The 14,496-nt window shown below is 52.3% G+C and overlaps 6 protein-coding genes and 1 non-coding gene across 7 annotated transcripts; 4 read left to right on the top strand and 3 right to left on the bottom strand.

The window, feature by feature from the left end:
- Window positions 1-155: 155 nt before the first annotated feature.
- UHO2_03535 (uncharacterized protein) lies at window positions 156-1,145 on the bottom strand (the record flags this gene model as incomplete). The annotated part of the gene is made up of 1 exon (XM_041554141.1): window positions 156-1,145. One exon carries the CDS (start codon window positions 1,143-1,145, stop codon window positions 156-158), a length of 990 nt encoding a protein of 329 aa, XP_041410075.1.
- A 617-nt stretch (window positions 1,146-1,762) lies between these two features.
- UHO2_03534 (putative acetyl-CoA synthetase) lies at window positions 1,763-3,775 on the bottom strand (the record flags this gene model as incomplete). The annotated part of the gene is made up of 1 exon (XM_041554140.1): window positions 1,763-3,775. The coding sequence occupies one exon, from the start codon at window positions 3,773-3,775 to the stop codon at window positions 1,763-1,765; it is 2,013 nt and encodes a 670-aa protein (XP_041410074.1).
- Window positions 3,776-4,696: 921 nt separating this feature from the next.
- Window positions 4,697-6,601, top strand: UHO2_03533 (uncharacterized protein; the record flags this gene model as incomplete). The annotated part of the gene is made up of 1 exon (XM_041554139.1): window positions 4,697-6,601. The coding sequence occupies one exon, from the start codon at window positions 4,697-4,699 to the stop codon at window positions 6,599-6,601; it is 1,905 nt and encodes a 634-aa protein (XP_041410073.1).
- An 845-nt stretch (window positions 6,602-7,446) lies between these two features.
- On the top strand, window positions 7,447-7,541 carry tRNA-Gly(TCC). Its single transcript has one exon. It is a non-coding gene; the product is annotated as a tRNA-Gly (tRNA).
- A 609-nt stretch (window positions 7,542-8,150) lies between these two features.
- UHO2_03532 (uncharacterized protein) lies at window positions 8,151-9,884 on the bottom strand (the record flags this gene model as incomplete). Its single annotated transcript, XM_041554138.1, has 1 exon — window positions 8,151-9,884. One exon carries the CDS (start codon window positions 9,882-9,884, stop codon window positions 8,151-8,153), a length of 1,734 nt encoding a protein of 577 aa, XP_041410072.1.
- An 808-nt stretch (window positions 9,885-10,692) lies between these two features.
- Window positions 10,693-11,411, top strand: UHO2_03531 (putative RIB4 - 6,7-dimethyl-8-ribityllumazine synthase; the record flags this gene model as incomplete). Its single annotated transcript, XM_041554137.1, has 2 exons — window positions 10,693-11,279; window positions 11,366-11,411. The coding sequence occupies 2 exons, from the start codon at window positions 10,693-10,695 to the stop codon at window positions 11,409-11,411; spliced, it is 633 nt and encodes a 210-aa protein (XP_041410071.1).
- A 469-nt stretch (window positions 11,412-11,880) lies between these two features.
- UHO2_03530 (uncharacterized protein) lies at window positions 11,881-14,334 on the top strand (the record flags this gene model as incomplete). Its single annotated transcript, XM_041554136.1, has 5 exons — window positions 11,881-12,047; window positions 12,156-12,246; window positions 12,835-13,323; window positions 13,429-13,503; window positions 13,675-14,334. 5 exons carry the CDS (start codon window positions 11,881-11,883, stop codon window positions 14,332-14,334), a joined length of 1,482 nt encoding a protein of 493 aa, XP_041410070.1.
- Between the last annotated feature and the right edge of the window lie 162 nt (window positions 14,335-14,496).

Below are 14,496 nucleotides of genomic sequence, written 5' to 3'. Positions count from 1 at the left end.
TCATCGAGCAGCCGGACTCTGGCGCCCTCCGGCGTTGTTCTAGCCTGTCATTTGGCCTTAGTTTTCACATGAGACACTCTCGCTCGCTCGTATCTTGTCATAATCTGTCTACATTCAAGTCAATCGCTAACACTTCGATACACCTTTGATTCGAGCTAGATCTTAACAATCAGCTTACCAGTAGTCTTCCTACTCTTAATGTCAGCAAACGCTTTGCGCATTCCCTCCGTACTGAACTCGTACTGCTCATGAACATTGATCTTTACCTTTCCACTCTCGACCAAGTCAAAGAGCTCCTTGGAATAGCTCTCCCTTTCTTGCCGCGTGCTCACATAGTTGAACAGTGTTGGTCTACAGACCTTGAGATTTTTGGCAGCAAGCTTAAGCGGGGCAAAAGAAGGAACAGGACCGGAAGCGTTACCGAAAGTAACAATCGTACCTTTGCGAGCAGCGATAGTAAAATTAGCTTCCCAGGTATCTGCTCCAACGCCGTCGAGGATGCCGTCTACACCGTGATTGTTGGTGAGGGACATGACTTGTTTGATGTAATCCTGGCGGTTTTCTTTGTTGTAGAGGATTGCGTGTGTTGCTCCGTGGGATAGAGCGAGATGACATTTGGCTTGGGTGGAAGTGACGGCGATCACTTTGGCTCCGAATGCTTTTCCCATTTGACAAAGCAAAAGTCCCACACCACCTGCAGCGGCGGTGACGAGAAGCCAATCGCCTTGTTTCACAGGATGAGCTTCTTTGAGCAATGTAAGTGCCGTCAAGCCTTGAAGGTAAGATGCAGCAGCCGTCTTGGTGTCGATGGTATCGGGAAGCTTGATGACTCGTTGAGCGTCAACGAGTTGCTTTTCGCTGTAGGAACCTCCACCGTACTGGACAACCTTATCTCCGGGAGCAAGCCAAGTGACATCTGGCGAAACAGCTTCGACAACACCTGCAGCTTCCTGACCAATAATAACAGGCGTCTCCAGAGGGTAGAGACCACCGAAATGGTAGGTATCAATCATGTTGACTCCCGCATATTCGTTGCGAACGATAACCTTACCCTTGCCTTCCAGTGTGGGAGGCTGGATAGGCACCACTTGGACTACTTCAGGACCACCTTGACCCTCGATTTGGAGCGCTTTGATGCTTGACATGTTGCGTAAAGCTGTTGTCCGTCCTGATACTGTGCGGGAGAGGTGTCTTGCGATGGTCGCCAGTTGATACGACATGGACCTGCAAGTTGGGCGAGGTGGCAAGATAAAATGTAGAGTGGTAGCGAGAAGCGAGCCCTATTTAAGCTCAAACAGAGCTGAGTTTGCCCGCATTCCTTACTGACAGCAAGCTTGCTTTGAGGTCTTTTTCATCGCAAGCTCGCTCACAGGACAATTCACTCAATCTGCATCGTAAGGAGATCAATGAGCCACAAGCAGAAGCAATTCATCCTTTCAAAGCCTTGGCTCGAGCAAGCAAGCAAAGATTCTTAATCCGCCGGGTTGGGGCGGCGAAAGAGCGGTTGTTATGAGGAAGCCAGGCGATTTCGGATTTACCCCATGCTCCATGGAGTACAAGTGGCTACTGTCTAGCTCTTACGACCGGGATGCATGTGTACATCACTAACGATCCGCATCCACACACAACACAAAGAGCTCTCATCATTGATCTCAACCAATTACATTACGAGAGAGAGAGAAAGAGAGAGAGAGAGAGAGAGAGAGAGAGAGAGAGAGAGATGGAAAAAGCGAGCTTACTTTCCAACATTCTGACGATTCCTTTAGACTTCGGAGCCTCTTGACTTGTTGTCAAAGGCGTTGGTCTTCTCCTTGATGTGATCAATCACGGAAGGATCAGCCAACGACGACAAGTCACCAAGGTTGTCGGTCTCGTGGGAAGCGCATTTCCTGAGCAGACGGCGCATGATCTTACCGGATCGGGTCTTGGGCAGATCTGAAACGATGATGATCTTCTTGGGTGCAGCAAAGGGACCGATGTTTCTTCGCACCTGAATGACGAGCTCCTTGGTAAGGGCGTCTGCGCTGTCGTAGCTGAACTCGGGCTTGAGGGTTACATACGCCGCGATAGTCTGACCAGTGACTTGGTCAGGAATACCAACGACGGCAGTCTCTGCAACACCAGGGTGCTGGATAAGAGCCGACTCGATCTCAGCAGTGGAGAGACGATGACCGGAAACGTTGATGACATCGTCCACACGACCCTTGATCCAGATGTAACCGTCTTTGTCACGAGCTGCACCGTCACCAGTGAAGAAGTAACCCTTGTAAGCACGCATGTAGGTGTCCAAGAATCGCTGGTGGTCGTTGTAAACGGTTCGTGCAACCGAGGGCCAAGGCTGGCCAATCGCCAAAACACCTTGGACGTTGTTGCCTTCGAGCACCTTGCCCGAGGTAGGGTCGAGCAAGACAGGCTTGATACCCCAGAAGGGCAAGGTCGCCGAACCGGGCTTAGCCTTGGTAGCACCAGGAAGAGGAGTGATCATGATCGAGCCAGACTCGGTCATCCAGTAAGTGTCAACAATGGCACACTGCTGTCGTCCAACGTTGTCGTTGTACCAGTGCCAAGCCTCTGGGTTAATAGGCTCTCCGACGGAACCGATGACACGAAGTGAGGAGAGATCGTGCTTCTTGACGTGTTCCTCACCCAAGCGTCGGAGGAGACGGATCGAGGTAGGAGCAGTGTAGAACTGGGTGAGCTTGTGGGTGTCGACGATCTCCCAGTATCGCGAAGGAGAGGGATAGACAGGGGTAGACTCAAAGATGAGCGTGGTAACGCCGTTCATCAAGGGACCGTAGACGATGTACGAGTGACCAGTGATCCAACCGACATCGGCCATGCAGGCGAAGCGGTCGCCTTTGTCCGGGTGAACATCGAAGACGTGTCGCAAGGTCAACGCAGTACCGAGAAGGTATCCTGCAGTGGCGTGGACAACACCCTTGGGCTTACCGGTGGAACCGGAAGTGTAGAGGATAAACAGTGCGTCCTCCGAGCTCACGGACTCGGGAGGGCAGTAAGCACGCTCACGCGAGCAAGCCTCGTGCCACCAAATGTCGCGCTTCTCATCAATGCTGACCTGACCGCCGGTACGCTTGACAACAACGACGTGCTCGACCTTGGGGCACTCGTTGAGGGCAGCATCGACGATGCTCTTGGTAGCAATGGTTCGGCCACCACGCTTACCCTCGTCGGTGGTGATAACGACACGAGCGCCGCAGTCGTTGGTACGGTCACGGAGCGAGTCGGCGGAGAAACCGGCAAAGACGACCGAGTGGATCGCACCAATACGGGCAGTTGCGAGCAGAGCAACGGCAGCCTCGGGAATCATGGGAAGGTAGACAATGACAGTGTCACCCTTCTTGACGCCGAGCGACTTGAGCATGTTGGCGGCCTGCGAGACCTGGACGAGGAGCTGCGAATAGGTGATCTCCTGGTGCTGGCCTGGCTCATCAGCCTCGTAGATGATGGCGACACGGTCGGGGTACTTGTGAGCCCATCGGTCGACACAGTTGTAAGCGGCGTTGAGACGACCCTCGTTGAACCAGGCAACATCGCCATTCTCAAATCCACCAGAGCGGACCGTCTTGAAGGGGACATCCCAGTCGATGATTTCACGAGCGACCTTGCCAAAGAATTCGTCAGTGTTGTTGATGGACTCGGGGTAGTCCTTCTCGTACCTAGCCGCATCTACGTGAGGAACAGGACGGCCATCCTTGCCCAAGAGACGCGAGGGGACGTCGTAAGTCTTGACCTCGGGAACTTCAGCTTCAGACATGATGCTGTACTAAGACCAGAAGCGTTCTGAAGGCGACTGTTCGGAGAGGACCTAGCTGTTTTGTTGTTGTTGTTGGTTACAGTGATCAAGGCGGGACGAGGAGCTGATACGCAAAGACCTTGTCGATCCTACCAAAGTCGGGGAAAGGATACACTTGAGGCGATGTAGAAGGGAGGATGACAAGTTGGTATATATAGGTGAAGAAGGAAGGAGAGACAACGAGTACTTTACCGCGACGAGCAAGGTGGAGGTCTATATAGGAAACCGTCTGACCGCGACAAACTGGATCGACTTTGCGGGAGAAATGTCAGTGTCGACGGGGATGATGGCTCGAGCGGGGAAATCACCATACCAGTTGAACGAAACACAGAGCCTGGCATGATTAGCCAGGCATGATTAGCCAGGCATGATTAGCCGGGCATGATTACAGTAGAGCTACATCTATGTGACGCTCGTGATACCTTTTACCTCTCTAAGCTTGCCTTAGCCCCCTCCTTCTTCCATCGTCCAAGCCTTATCCTCCGTAGGCCTTGATGGGATGAAAGCATCGGATATGAAGGAGCATCTTCAGGGACCAACCTTGTACCATGTCCATCTCTTTCGGGAAAAACTTCAAAAGGCGGAGTGACGCACAGACCATCTCTTGGTGAAAATGCCGGTCCCGACCTAACACAAATATCGCCTCGCCCTAACTTGCGGCAGTCTGCCGACTCCTCACTACAGTTGCGGAACCAATCGGGATCTCTCAAAATCGAGCCTGATTTGTGCAGATCGGGAAAAGGATTTTCACGGAACTCGGGTAAGAACTTTTGCCTAACATGCATGGCGTTTTGGACAGGGTGCAACTTTTGCTCCCCATCCTGCTTGCTTGGTCTCCTTCGATCCATACCTGTCCAACTTCAACAGAGCTGATCGTGCCAAATGGACAACCAAGAAGAGCGATCCTCCCAATACAGGCGAGTCTTTCTCCCGCCACGATCCGAATACCGCTTCGAACTGGAACCGCAAGAACGTCTGTCCATCCGTCTCGTCCAGAACCGAACACAAGCAGGCGAGGAACCCGACGCGGAGATCTTTGGAGCTGAACTCGTCGTCGGCACTCAGGAACGATGGTATCCTTTTGCAGATGAAGCCAAAGCAGCAGTCTCTTCTTGGAAAGGTGCTGAGATCGAGATCGCTGGAACAGCTTCCACCGAGTACCTTGCTGACGAACCCTCGCCTGTTTACACGGCTTACTCCAATCTGCATCTCCTTCTCGAACAAAAGAGGATCCAGGCTCGTAAAGCGCTGAGGGCGGATGCAAAACTGCTTTCCGCCCTGGCAGGCTCGGTCTTGGATCCGAGCTATATCGCACCACGCACGCCCCATCAGAGCACCGAGACTGAGACCGAGACCGAGACCGAGACAGAGAGCGAGTCTGATCCAAGCGGGTCAGCTGCTTCAACCGTCTATCGATCAGAAGGGCAGGGCCCACGAGTGATGGTACTAGGTCCCGAATCTGCCGGAAAGACAAGCTTAGTCAAGCTCCTAGCCAATTACGCCTTGCGATCGCCAGCAGTAGCAAGCCTGGGAAAGGGCGAGGCAGGCAAAGTAGCAGAGAGCTTGCGCACAGGCGGCGATGGAATCATATACCCCAACATGGAAGCCAATCTGTCCGAAGAAGCAAAGAAGGAGAAAAGGCAAGAAGAGAAACGTTCTGACATTACAGGCTGGTGGCCTGTAGTGGTCAACTTGGATCCCAGTGACGGTGCTCCTCCTTTGCCGTGTTGTCTTTCTGCTCTTCCGCTTTCGCCGCTTCCTCTTGCATCGCTGCCGTCACCTTCGCCTGTCTTCCCCTTCGGTACAAACACAGGTACGACAGGTGCAATCCCACCTGGCACATCCACCGCTCATGGCGTCGCACCTCTCTCACTCTGGCTAGGAAAGGAGAACGTACGAGAAAACGAAAGGCATTTCAGAAGAGTCGTCGATTGGCTAGCTGAAGGAGTCGAACGTAGACTCGCGCGTGACTTCCGCTCCCGCATGTCTGGTCTATTAATCGATACACCTGGCGTCATCACCTCGGATGCTAGGAACAAGTACGCATTCCTCCAACACTGCATCAAAGCCTTCAAAATCGACACCATCGTCGTTCTCGGTCATGAAAAGCTCAACCTCGAAATGACCAAGATCTTTGGCTCAGCTACCGAAACAGCAAGAATCCCTGGCTCCGGCGGCAAACGCTTACCGCGAGCCAACGTCGTCAAACTGCCCAAGTCCGGTGGAGTCGTCGAATTGGACGAGACCTATCGTTCGCGCTTAAAAGCTCTTCAAGTCAAAACGTACTTCTATGGCGGCTCCAACCCGAGCTCTTCCTCAGAAGGGGGTGTTCCAAAAGCTGTGCTCCCCGGCCATTCGGATCCATTAGGCGGCATCCCCTCTCTCTCACCATACAGCACAACCATCCCCTTTGATCTACTAGAGATCTACAAAGTTGGTCAAGAGTCTCTCGCTCCCTCTTCCGCTTTACCCATCGGCGCATCGCGTACAGTGACAGAGACTCAACTTGTCAAGCTGGACCCGACAAACTCAGCGGCGGACCAAACGAGCTTATTGCACAGCGTACTTGCTTTAATCCAGCCGCCGAGGGGTGGAGGAGGAGCTGGTCAGCCAGATAGCTCGTCGAATCCCACAGACGACGAAATCATCGGAGCACCAATCTTGGGTTTTGTCCATGTGGCGGATATCGATACAATGAGGAAGAAGATTACGCTTTTGTCGCCCAGTACCGGAAGGTTGCCCAGTAAAACGGCCATTTTGGGAAGTCTGGATTGGCAAGATGTGTAAGCGCTCATGCTTCCTTTAGAGACGCAGGGAGGCTCTTGTGATTCGATGCCTCTTCGTCGTTGATAAGGTATAGCTCCATCGAATCTCTGTTCACTGAAGAATGAGACGCTCATTAACCAACATCGCCAGAGATCCCTACTGGAATGCGTGTGAGAGGACCATGTCCGACTGCACGAATCAATCTCTGTGTGATTTTGGGTGTCAGTCAGCTCGCTTGCCGCTCCGCCACCGCTCCGCCACCGCTCAATCCCTAAGCCTCCGACGTGACAATTGAACACCTCAGCTGCTCTTGACCAGCAAAGTGTAAGTTTGGCTCTGCCGAAAGACAGAGCCTCAAAACTCGACCTGATCCTGCTCAAAGCAACGACAGGACCATCTTGCACAAGATCAACCACTCTGACGGCCTCAAATCTCTACCTTCTCCTCCACTCATCCAACATGCTTTGAATCTGTTCAGATGTAAAAGTTGTCTTTCCCATCAAGTACAGAGCTTCAAGTTGTCGCTTTGCAATGGCTTGTAAGCCTCCACCACTCGTGTTGTAGCAAGCTGCATAGACTTAAGTGTGCAAGACGAACAGATGTACCATGGCAGATGTCCACTCTTGTAAAGATGGACGATGCTAATGTCTGCCTGAGACACCTCCAAACCTTTAGCGGCGATGAAGGATCCAACGCACGAGCAAGCTTGAGTCTGTTGCCATATTTGTGCCTAGTAACAGCTGTAAGACGGCGATTTCGCAACTTTGTGCCCTTCTTGGTGCGTCGAACTCCTCCTGGAACATCTGCGTGTGGTGGGCCAGTATGTGTGTATATAAATAGCTAGTTTTCTACAAAGAATATCCATCGCGTCGGTCGTATAATGGTTATTATTCCTGCCTTCCATTCAGGATACGGAGTAACTCGATAGCAGGAGACAGGGGTTCGATTCCCCTCCGACGCAATCTTTTTTTTCCTTCACTTTGTGAACGTCTAAGTGTTGGATAGAAGCAAGTCGACTGGACAAGTGAAGATACATGTGCCTATGTCGCAACATGCTTTACAACCTTTCTGTTTCGTTCAGAGATGGGGCTGTATAGTATCACTGGATCCGGTATCGAGTACAGCAACTGGGGTTCATCACCTCGGGCTCTACTCAACTCCGTGCTCACTGTCTTCTACAGCACGCGATCGCACTACACTCGCTCGTCAAGGGCGGCAACAAATCAAGCTCTCAGCCTTTCGAACTTAACTCGCGAGAAATCTGCCTTTGCGGACGAGGTGGGTCAGTGAGCCGTCGATGCTGGGAAGATGGCTTATATCTGTGAGACATCTCTGCTGTGAGGACATTCGCATTTCGAGGTGCTCAGCGTCCGATGATACATCAACAGCTCGAGTATGCTCGTGGCAAGGAATGGCCGTTTGGTGTATGGCTAGTACTGGGCTCGGTTGATAATGTCGTGAGAGTCGTGTGGCATTCTGTTGGTGAGGTGTAACATAGCTTCTGGTTCTGTAGAGTAGAGTACAGTGTTCCTGCCTGGATGGATAGTACCTGACGTCGTCTGACAAGGTTCTATGCTGAGGCACGACGCTTCCTTTCAATCCAATCCTTGATCTTGAACTCCAAGCCAGGCAAATGTCCCTTATGCCTCTTCAAGCTATCGACCAACTCGGCATCATCCGGAACCACTGCTCCAGCGGCAGGATGACTTCCTTCCAACAACGCCGCACACTCAGCCTCACTTGGCAAAGCAAAGACATTATGACTCTGCTCCCACTTCAATGGACCTTTGCCTCGCAACAAACTGTCTCTTGCCTGTCTTGCCTCCTTGTTCATCAATGGTTCGGGGATAGCCTTGAGTTCGGGAACGTGAAGCTTGAGACCAGCTTCCTTGGCGGTTTCGAGATCAGCAAAGAACTGAGCACGAATTGTTGTGTCGGAGACCTTGTCGAGCGATGGAGGATCCCACTCGGCAATGCCCGTACGACGCTTGCCGGTATCAGGATCACGTTCAAGGACGTGCCTGACACCGGTGTAAAAGTCACGACCAATGGAGAGATCGCAGAAAGCAGTTGCAAGACGCATGTCAAATCGGAAAGCCTCTTCCACATCGAATCTGCGCGCCTCCAAGATAGCCTGGTGAGTGATCTTGAGTGCTCGAGGGCTCTTGGTCTTGAGATCCTTCAATGTCTGGCTGGACCACTTCTGAACTTGGGGAGTGATGGAAGCCAGACCGAGCTCGGCAAGCTCAGCTGCAGCTTGAGAATCGCGCTTGCCGGATGAGATCTCCTCGAGGCAGGAGAAGATGGACTCGCATGAGAGCTGACCAAAGACGTAGTCGAGGGCAATGCGACGGTCACCAAAGAAGGCAGACTTGGCAAGCGTCTCCTTGGCAAGGAGAGGCTCCGAGGAAAACTCGTGGATGGCGGAAAAGACAAGCGAGGGGTTGAGGGCGCTCTCGGCAGGGAGCATGCTGAGGCGGTGAGCGACAGCATCGATGCAGGATGAGGAGACGTAGTGTGTTGCGAGGCCGATGAGGTAGGCCTCTTCACCGGAGATACGAGCACCGGTCATACCGAGGTACTGACCAATGCGACCATCGAGCCTGGCAAGAACACGGGTGACACCGACATCAGGGAAGTAACCGATACCGGTCTCTGGCATAGCAAAAATGGTGCGCTCCGTAGCGATACGCAAGGGAGCATGAACCGAGAGGCCGACACCACCACCCATGGTAATACCGTCCATGACGGACACAAAGGTCTTAGGATTCTTAACCTCGCTGCCCTTGCTCTTGATGAGTGTGCGTAAATATTCGGCACCTTTGTCGGCGCTGTGAGCGTTGGTAGCCTCGCCGAGACGGGCGATCTTGTAGTCCAACTGGAACTCGGATCGGAAGAACTCGAGAGCGCTGTTGCGCACCTCAGGGTCGCGTGAGTCGGCGGCTTTTACGACGGCGAGAACATCACCACCGGAGCAGAGAGCTCGACCGACACCACGAAGGAGAATGATGTTACAGGTGGAAGAGAGGAGACATTCATCGAGCGCCTCTTCGAGCAAGTTGACCATCTCCTGGTTGAGTGCGTTAAGCGCCTTCTCGCGGTTGAGTAGGATGGTGCGAAGTCCGCCTTCGGAGAGTAGCTTGACGAGCTTCTGGTCATCGGCCGCGGATCCTGCATTGGATGCAGCAGCAGCGCGGTTGGGAGCAGATGCGCTCATGGCTGCAGGATGGGCGCGGGAAGAGGAGAATTGGCGAGAGACCTGGTTGAGCCTGCTGTTGGCGGTGGACACGCGCTTGTTGGCCATAGTGGAAGCGGCGAGGACGGAAAGACGAGCTGCTGCGGCGGCGGTTTGGCTAGAGGATCGCACGACGAGGGAGGAAGAGGTGCGAAGGAGCGTCGACGTCCTCATATCGAAGTACAACGAGATGATCAACTTGGGGGACGCTAGGGAGGAGGAGACAGGTGTGGAGGACAGTGCTGTCCGGGGGGGGGCAAAGAGGTGAAAAGAAGCCAAGAAACGGGTAAGAAGCCGTTCAAGAAGTCTCGGGTCGTACAAGTTGCCGTGGTGAAGTGGATGCCAAATAGTTGGCAAGGTGTTAGATCCTGTGATGTAGGGGCCCACAACTGAGACGCTGTGATGTCTCCTTTCCACGTCCTAGTGGTCTTGAGAACGTTCAAGAAGAGTCAAGACGATGAAGACCAGAGGTGTTGCTTATAAGCGTTCGACGTCAACGACGGCAATGGCTAAGCTGTCAAGATGGAAGAAGGGAAGAAGCATCATTCCGGAATGCTCCGGAATGATGTTGCCGACAATTACACCGAAAATATGGGAAAATATGGGAAAATGCGAGGTCCAGCCCCGATTCTGTCTTGCTTTCCGTCGGCTTTGAGGTTGACATCGGGGATACGATCTGCTTCTTTGGCTCGATCACCTCTGGACCAAAGAAGGCGATCTAACAGAATCACAGCTTCCACCATCCAACGTCAATGCCGCTCGCTTAGACAATCCTCATCGCACCATTCCCTCTTTCTTGGTCTCGCTAGCATCTATAAAGTAGGTGCGCATCATTTCGGACATCTTCAAAGCCTTCTCCACAGTCTCCATAGCAACAATGGCTAGCATCAAGGGCCCTGCTCCGGCACCCACCTCGTTCCCCGGCGCCGAGAATCTCCGGATTGGTATCGTCCACGCGCGATGGAACCAAGAATGCATCACCCCTCTCGTCAAGGGCTGCGTTGAGAACATGACGAAAGCCGGCGTCAAGCCCGAGAACATCGTCATCGAGAGCGTTCCGGGCTCGTGGGAGCTTCCCTTTGGTGTTTCTCGTCTCATCTCTGCCTCGCAAGTGCAGGCTTCCTCCAACGCTTACGACCTCATGGGCGCCACCTCGCTTCTCGATGGCAACTCCAAGCCTGCTACACCTACCACCTCGGGATCGGCAGGCAGGCCCAGCAAGGCTGCGCTCGATGCAGTTATCGGTATTGGTGTCTTGATCAAGGGCTCGACCATGCACTTTGAATACATTTCCGAATCCTGCTGCTCTGGGTTAATGCGCATTGGATTGGACACTGGCGTGCCCGTCATTTTGGGCCTTCTCACCGCCTTGACCGAGGACCAGGCTTTGGAAAGAAGTGGCGTGGGCCGTGGAGCCAACAAGGGTCACAACCACGGTCTCGACTGGGGTTTGGCTGCTGTCGAGTAAGTTTTCCTCTTGATCGTAATCATGTCTCTCCGTTCGACCTTACTGACCGGCTTATACTGATTTCTTGCTTTCTCTCCATTAGCATGGCTCTCAAGACCAACAGATGGGCGGAAGGCAAGCTCGCCTAAATGGGCACTCGAATCAGAATCCTCGGAAATGACACCCCTCAAACACCAACACCAACACCAACACCAACACCAACACCAACACCAACATGGTCTGTGGCAATGTGCTTCAATCGTTGCAATCCATCTAGGCTGCCATTTTGTGTAGTGTTGCACCAATATATATTCATAACCTCGCAACTGTTAGAGCGTAACAAAACACCACAACCCAAACTCGGAAATCGGAGCCGAGCTGAACTGAATGCGCGCGCACATGTCGTCAAAGCTCAGTTTGGATTCATCAACATCACCATAACCACCACCACCATCACAACCACCACCACCACCACAACCACCACCACCACCACAACCACCACCACCACAGCCACCAACACCACAACCACCACCACCACAACACGCTTTCTCTTGCCGCAATCTTTCGTCTACTCAATATTGGCTAGCATTTAGTGTGCTTGGGCTTCACCATTCCATCATGTCGTCTTCACCACCCTCGCATCTGCCAAGCTCCAGTAGCAGCAAAGCACCGTTGTCAGGCCTCAAAGAACAATGGTCTCAGCTCAACGAATTACTTCTGCCATCTTCTGATGACAACCAGATTGTCTCAACATCATCACCTCTTCTTCTCGAAGTCTCTGCAATGTTGTATGATTGACTCAGCCATTTCGAATGTAACAAATGGCCTCTGGATTGCATCTACGAGTTTCTCAATTCTTTTTTCAAATCCCACCCTTATTTGCAACATCACAGCCCCCGGTTGAAGCAGGTTGTGGATCCTACCATGCCTGTCAAGCCCACTTCAGCACTACCCCAACAAGCTCTCGAGAATACCCCTTGCACTGTCAAGGCAACAAGTCTTCTAGCTCAGCTCAGAGGCATTGAAGTTTGGAATCTTCTCATTGACCTTCATGAATTGGGTTGCAATATGTATAGTAAGGATAAATCTTGGAGTCCTGGCCTGCTTAGTTCAATGGTCAAATGCCTCATCAAACACCAGTCTAGGTTTTGCGCAGTCATACCAGAGCTCAACAATGTATTCAGTGCAAAGATTGACCTTGTTGGCCTGCTTACCTCCATCTACAAAGCCCTTGCCTCATGATTTCCCACTTTCAATAGCCCTGAGCAGGCCCTTGCCATGGTCATCATTCACCTTGCACAATCACATGTCAAGCACTCCCAAGAACCAGAGGTGAACAATACCAACATTCATCTTGCCACAGGGTTTCATTGACCCTACTGTGGTGACACACCCAATCACTTCCTCACCTTTGTCTCTCACCTCAATGCTGTCTATGACAAACTCGGTCCAAATGAACCCAAGCCTTACTTTTGTGGCACCCCCATCATTCAGTCGAGTGGTACAGGCAAGACATGCATGGTGTACGAGTGTCAGCAACAAACCCCCCTCCTCTATGTCTGCTTTCCCAAGAGAAGCACTGACAGCAACACCAAGGCTGGCTATCCACTCCCAGACCAAGGTGTCCAAACCTACTTTGCCAATGCACAGCATGATTATTCCAGCTCGTGCAACCTTCAAGTGGCCTGCTTCCTTCATGCCTGGTTCACCACACTTGCCCAAGCATTGAGACCTTGGAAGACCAATGCCAAAAAGTATCAACATCTTTGTGATCTCAATCGATTTGAACCAGTCACCTGTGATGATGATCTGCCCAAGCCTCTTGACCGCTATCCCCACAACAACCACTTCAAGGCCATATCCGAGCTTGCAGTGAGCAATCTCCCAACTGTACTCAAGCTCGTAGAGGGGAAAGCTTCCAAATCCTTCCAAACACCCAGTTACAAAACAATCTTTGACGTGGCTCTCTGGAAGCCTCTTCTCGATCTCAAAGAGCAGCTAACTGCCATGTCACATCATCTGCACTTGGGTCAAGCTGGAGTGCCAGTGCCTCCAGTGCTGGTAGCCTTTGACAAATGCATCAAGATGATTGTCACCACACCCTATGCAGCCAACAATTAGCTCAACAGCCTCTGCCATGCTTGGAACTATGTTGGCATGCTCCAGGCTAAATACAAGACTTTGAGTTTCTGGTTGGTGCTCATGAGCACCAGCAGCAGTGCCACTTATCTTGTCGAACATGTTGATGATCAGAGCTTGCTCCATTGAAGGAACTCAGCACCTTTGCATACGTTTGTCAGCATCAGTGTCAATGTGCTTGCCAAGGAGCAATGTGCCCTCTCCTGTGCCTTGCAGGCATCCTCACATGACCACCTCATCTGATACAGATGGCTGCTCTGGCCTGCACTCGAGTGCAGCAACTTCTGGGACAATGTCCTTTTCAAGCTTCAAGGCAAAGAGGATTTCTCCACAGACAACATGGCGCAGTGCTTTAGTGTCATGGCCTCGTGGCTTGCCCTTGGCCTTGTCCCAGTGCATGAAGGCAGTGGCACCCTCTTTGGCGAGCAAAAGCTCTTCATAAACAAGACTGTGGACCAGCACATGGGTATGGTGAGCCGCATATCCAATGATGCCTCCATGTATGTCAATTTTCCATCAGAGCCCATGCTGGCAATCACTGCCTCACTTATCATGTTCCCTGTTGCCATAGAAGAATGTGACAAGCAGGTGGAATTGGAGCAGAAGCCAGTCAACCCATACAGCTCCATCCTGGAAAACTTTCGAACCCGATGCCTTATGGACCTGGCAATTGCTGGATTCAAGGGGATGCATGGAGAGCTAGCCTCACACATCACCTTGATCGTCGCCTGGGATGCAGCAAAGTGCAAAGAGCTGGATGTGCTCGAGCAACAGACGAAGTCAGATTATGCCGAGGTGCTGACCTGTGTGGTGCCTCTCAAAACCATCCTTGCAGGGCTTGCTGACCTCGATGAGGCCAACGCTGACGAATTGCACCAACGTGTTGAAAGAGTGCAGCAGGATGGCTCGTCCACCTGTCCGGCACTGCAATGATCACAGGCTGGAACATAGGCAGCATCATCAACAATGGTGTGGACCAACTTCATGCATTTTGATGTGCTGCCTGAACATATCACCGAGATCTCTCCCGAATACCTGTGGTGCTGTTGGAAGTGTGGAGTTGAACTGCAAATGGCACACTCGCAGCATGGCATC

This window comes from Ustilago hordei (assembly GCF_900519145.1).
Source record: "Ustilago hordei strain Uho2 genome assembly, contig: UHO2_contig_06, whole genome shotgun sequence".
NCBI lineage: Eukaryota > Fungi > Basidiomycota > Ustilaginomycetes > Ustilaginales > Ustilaginaceae > Ustilago > Ustilago hordei.
Note: the sequence above shows the minus strand (reverse complement) of the source record. Positions and strands in the feature narration are given on the sequence as shown.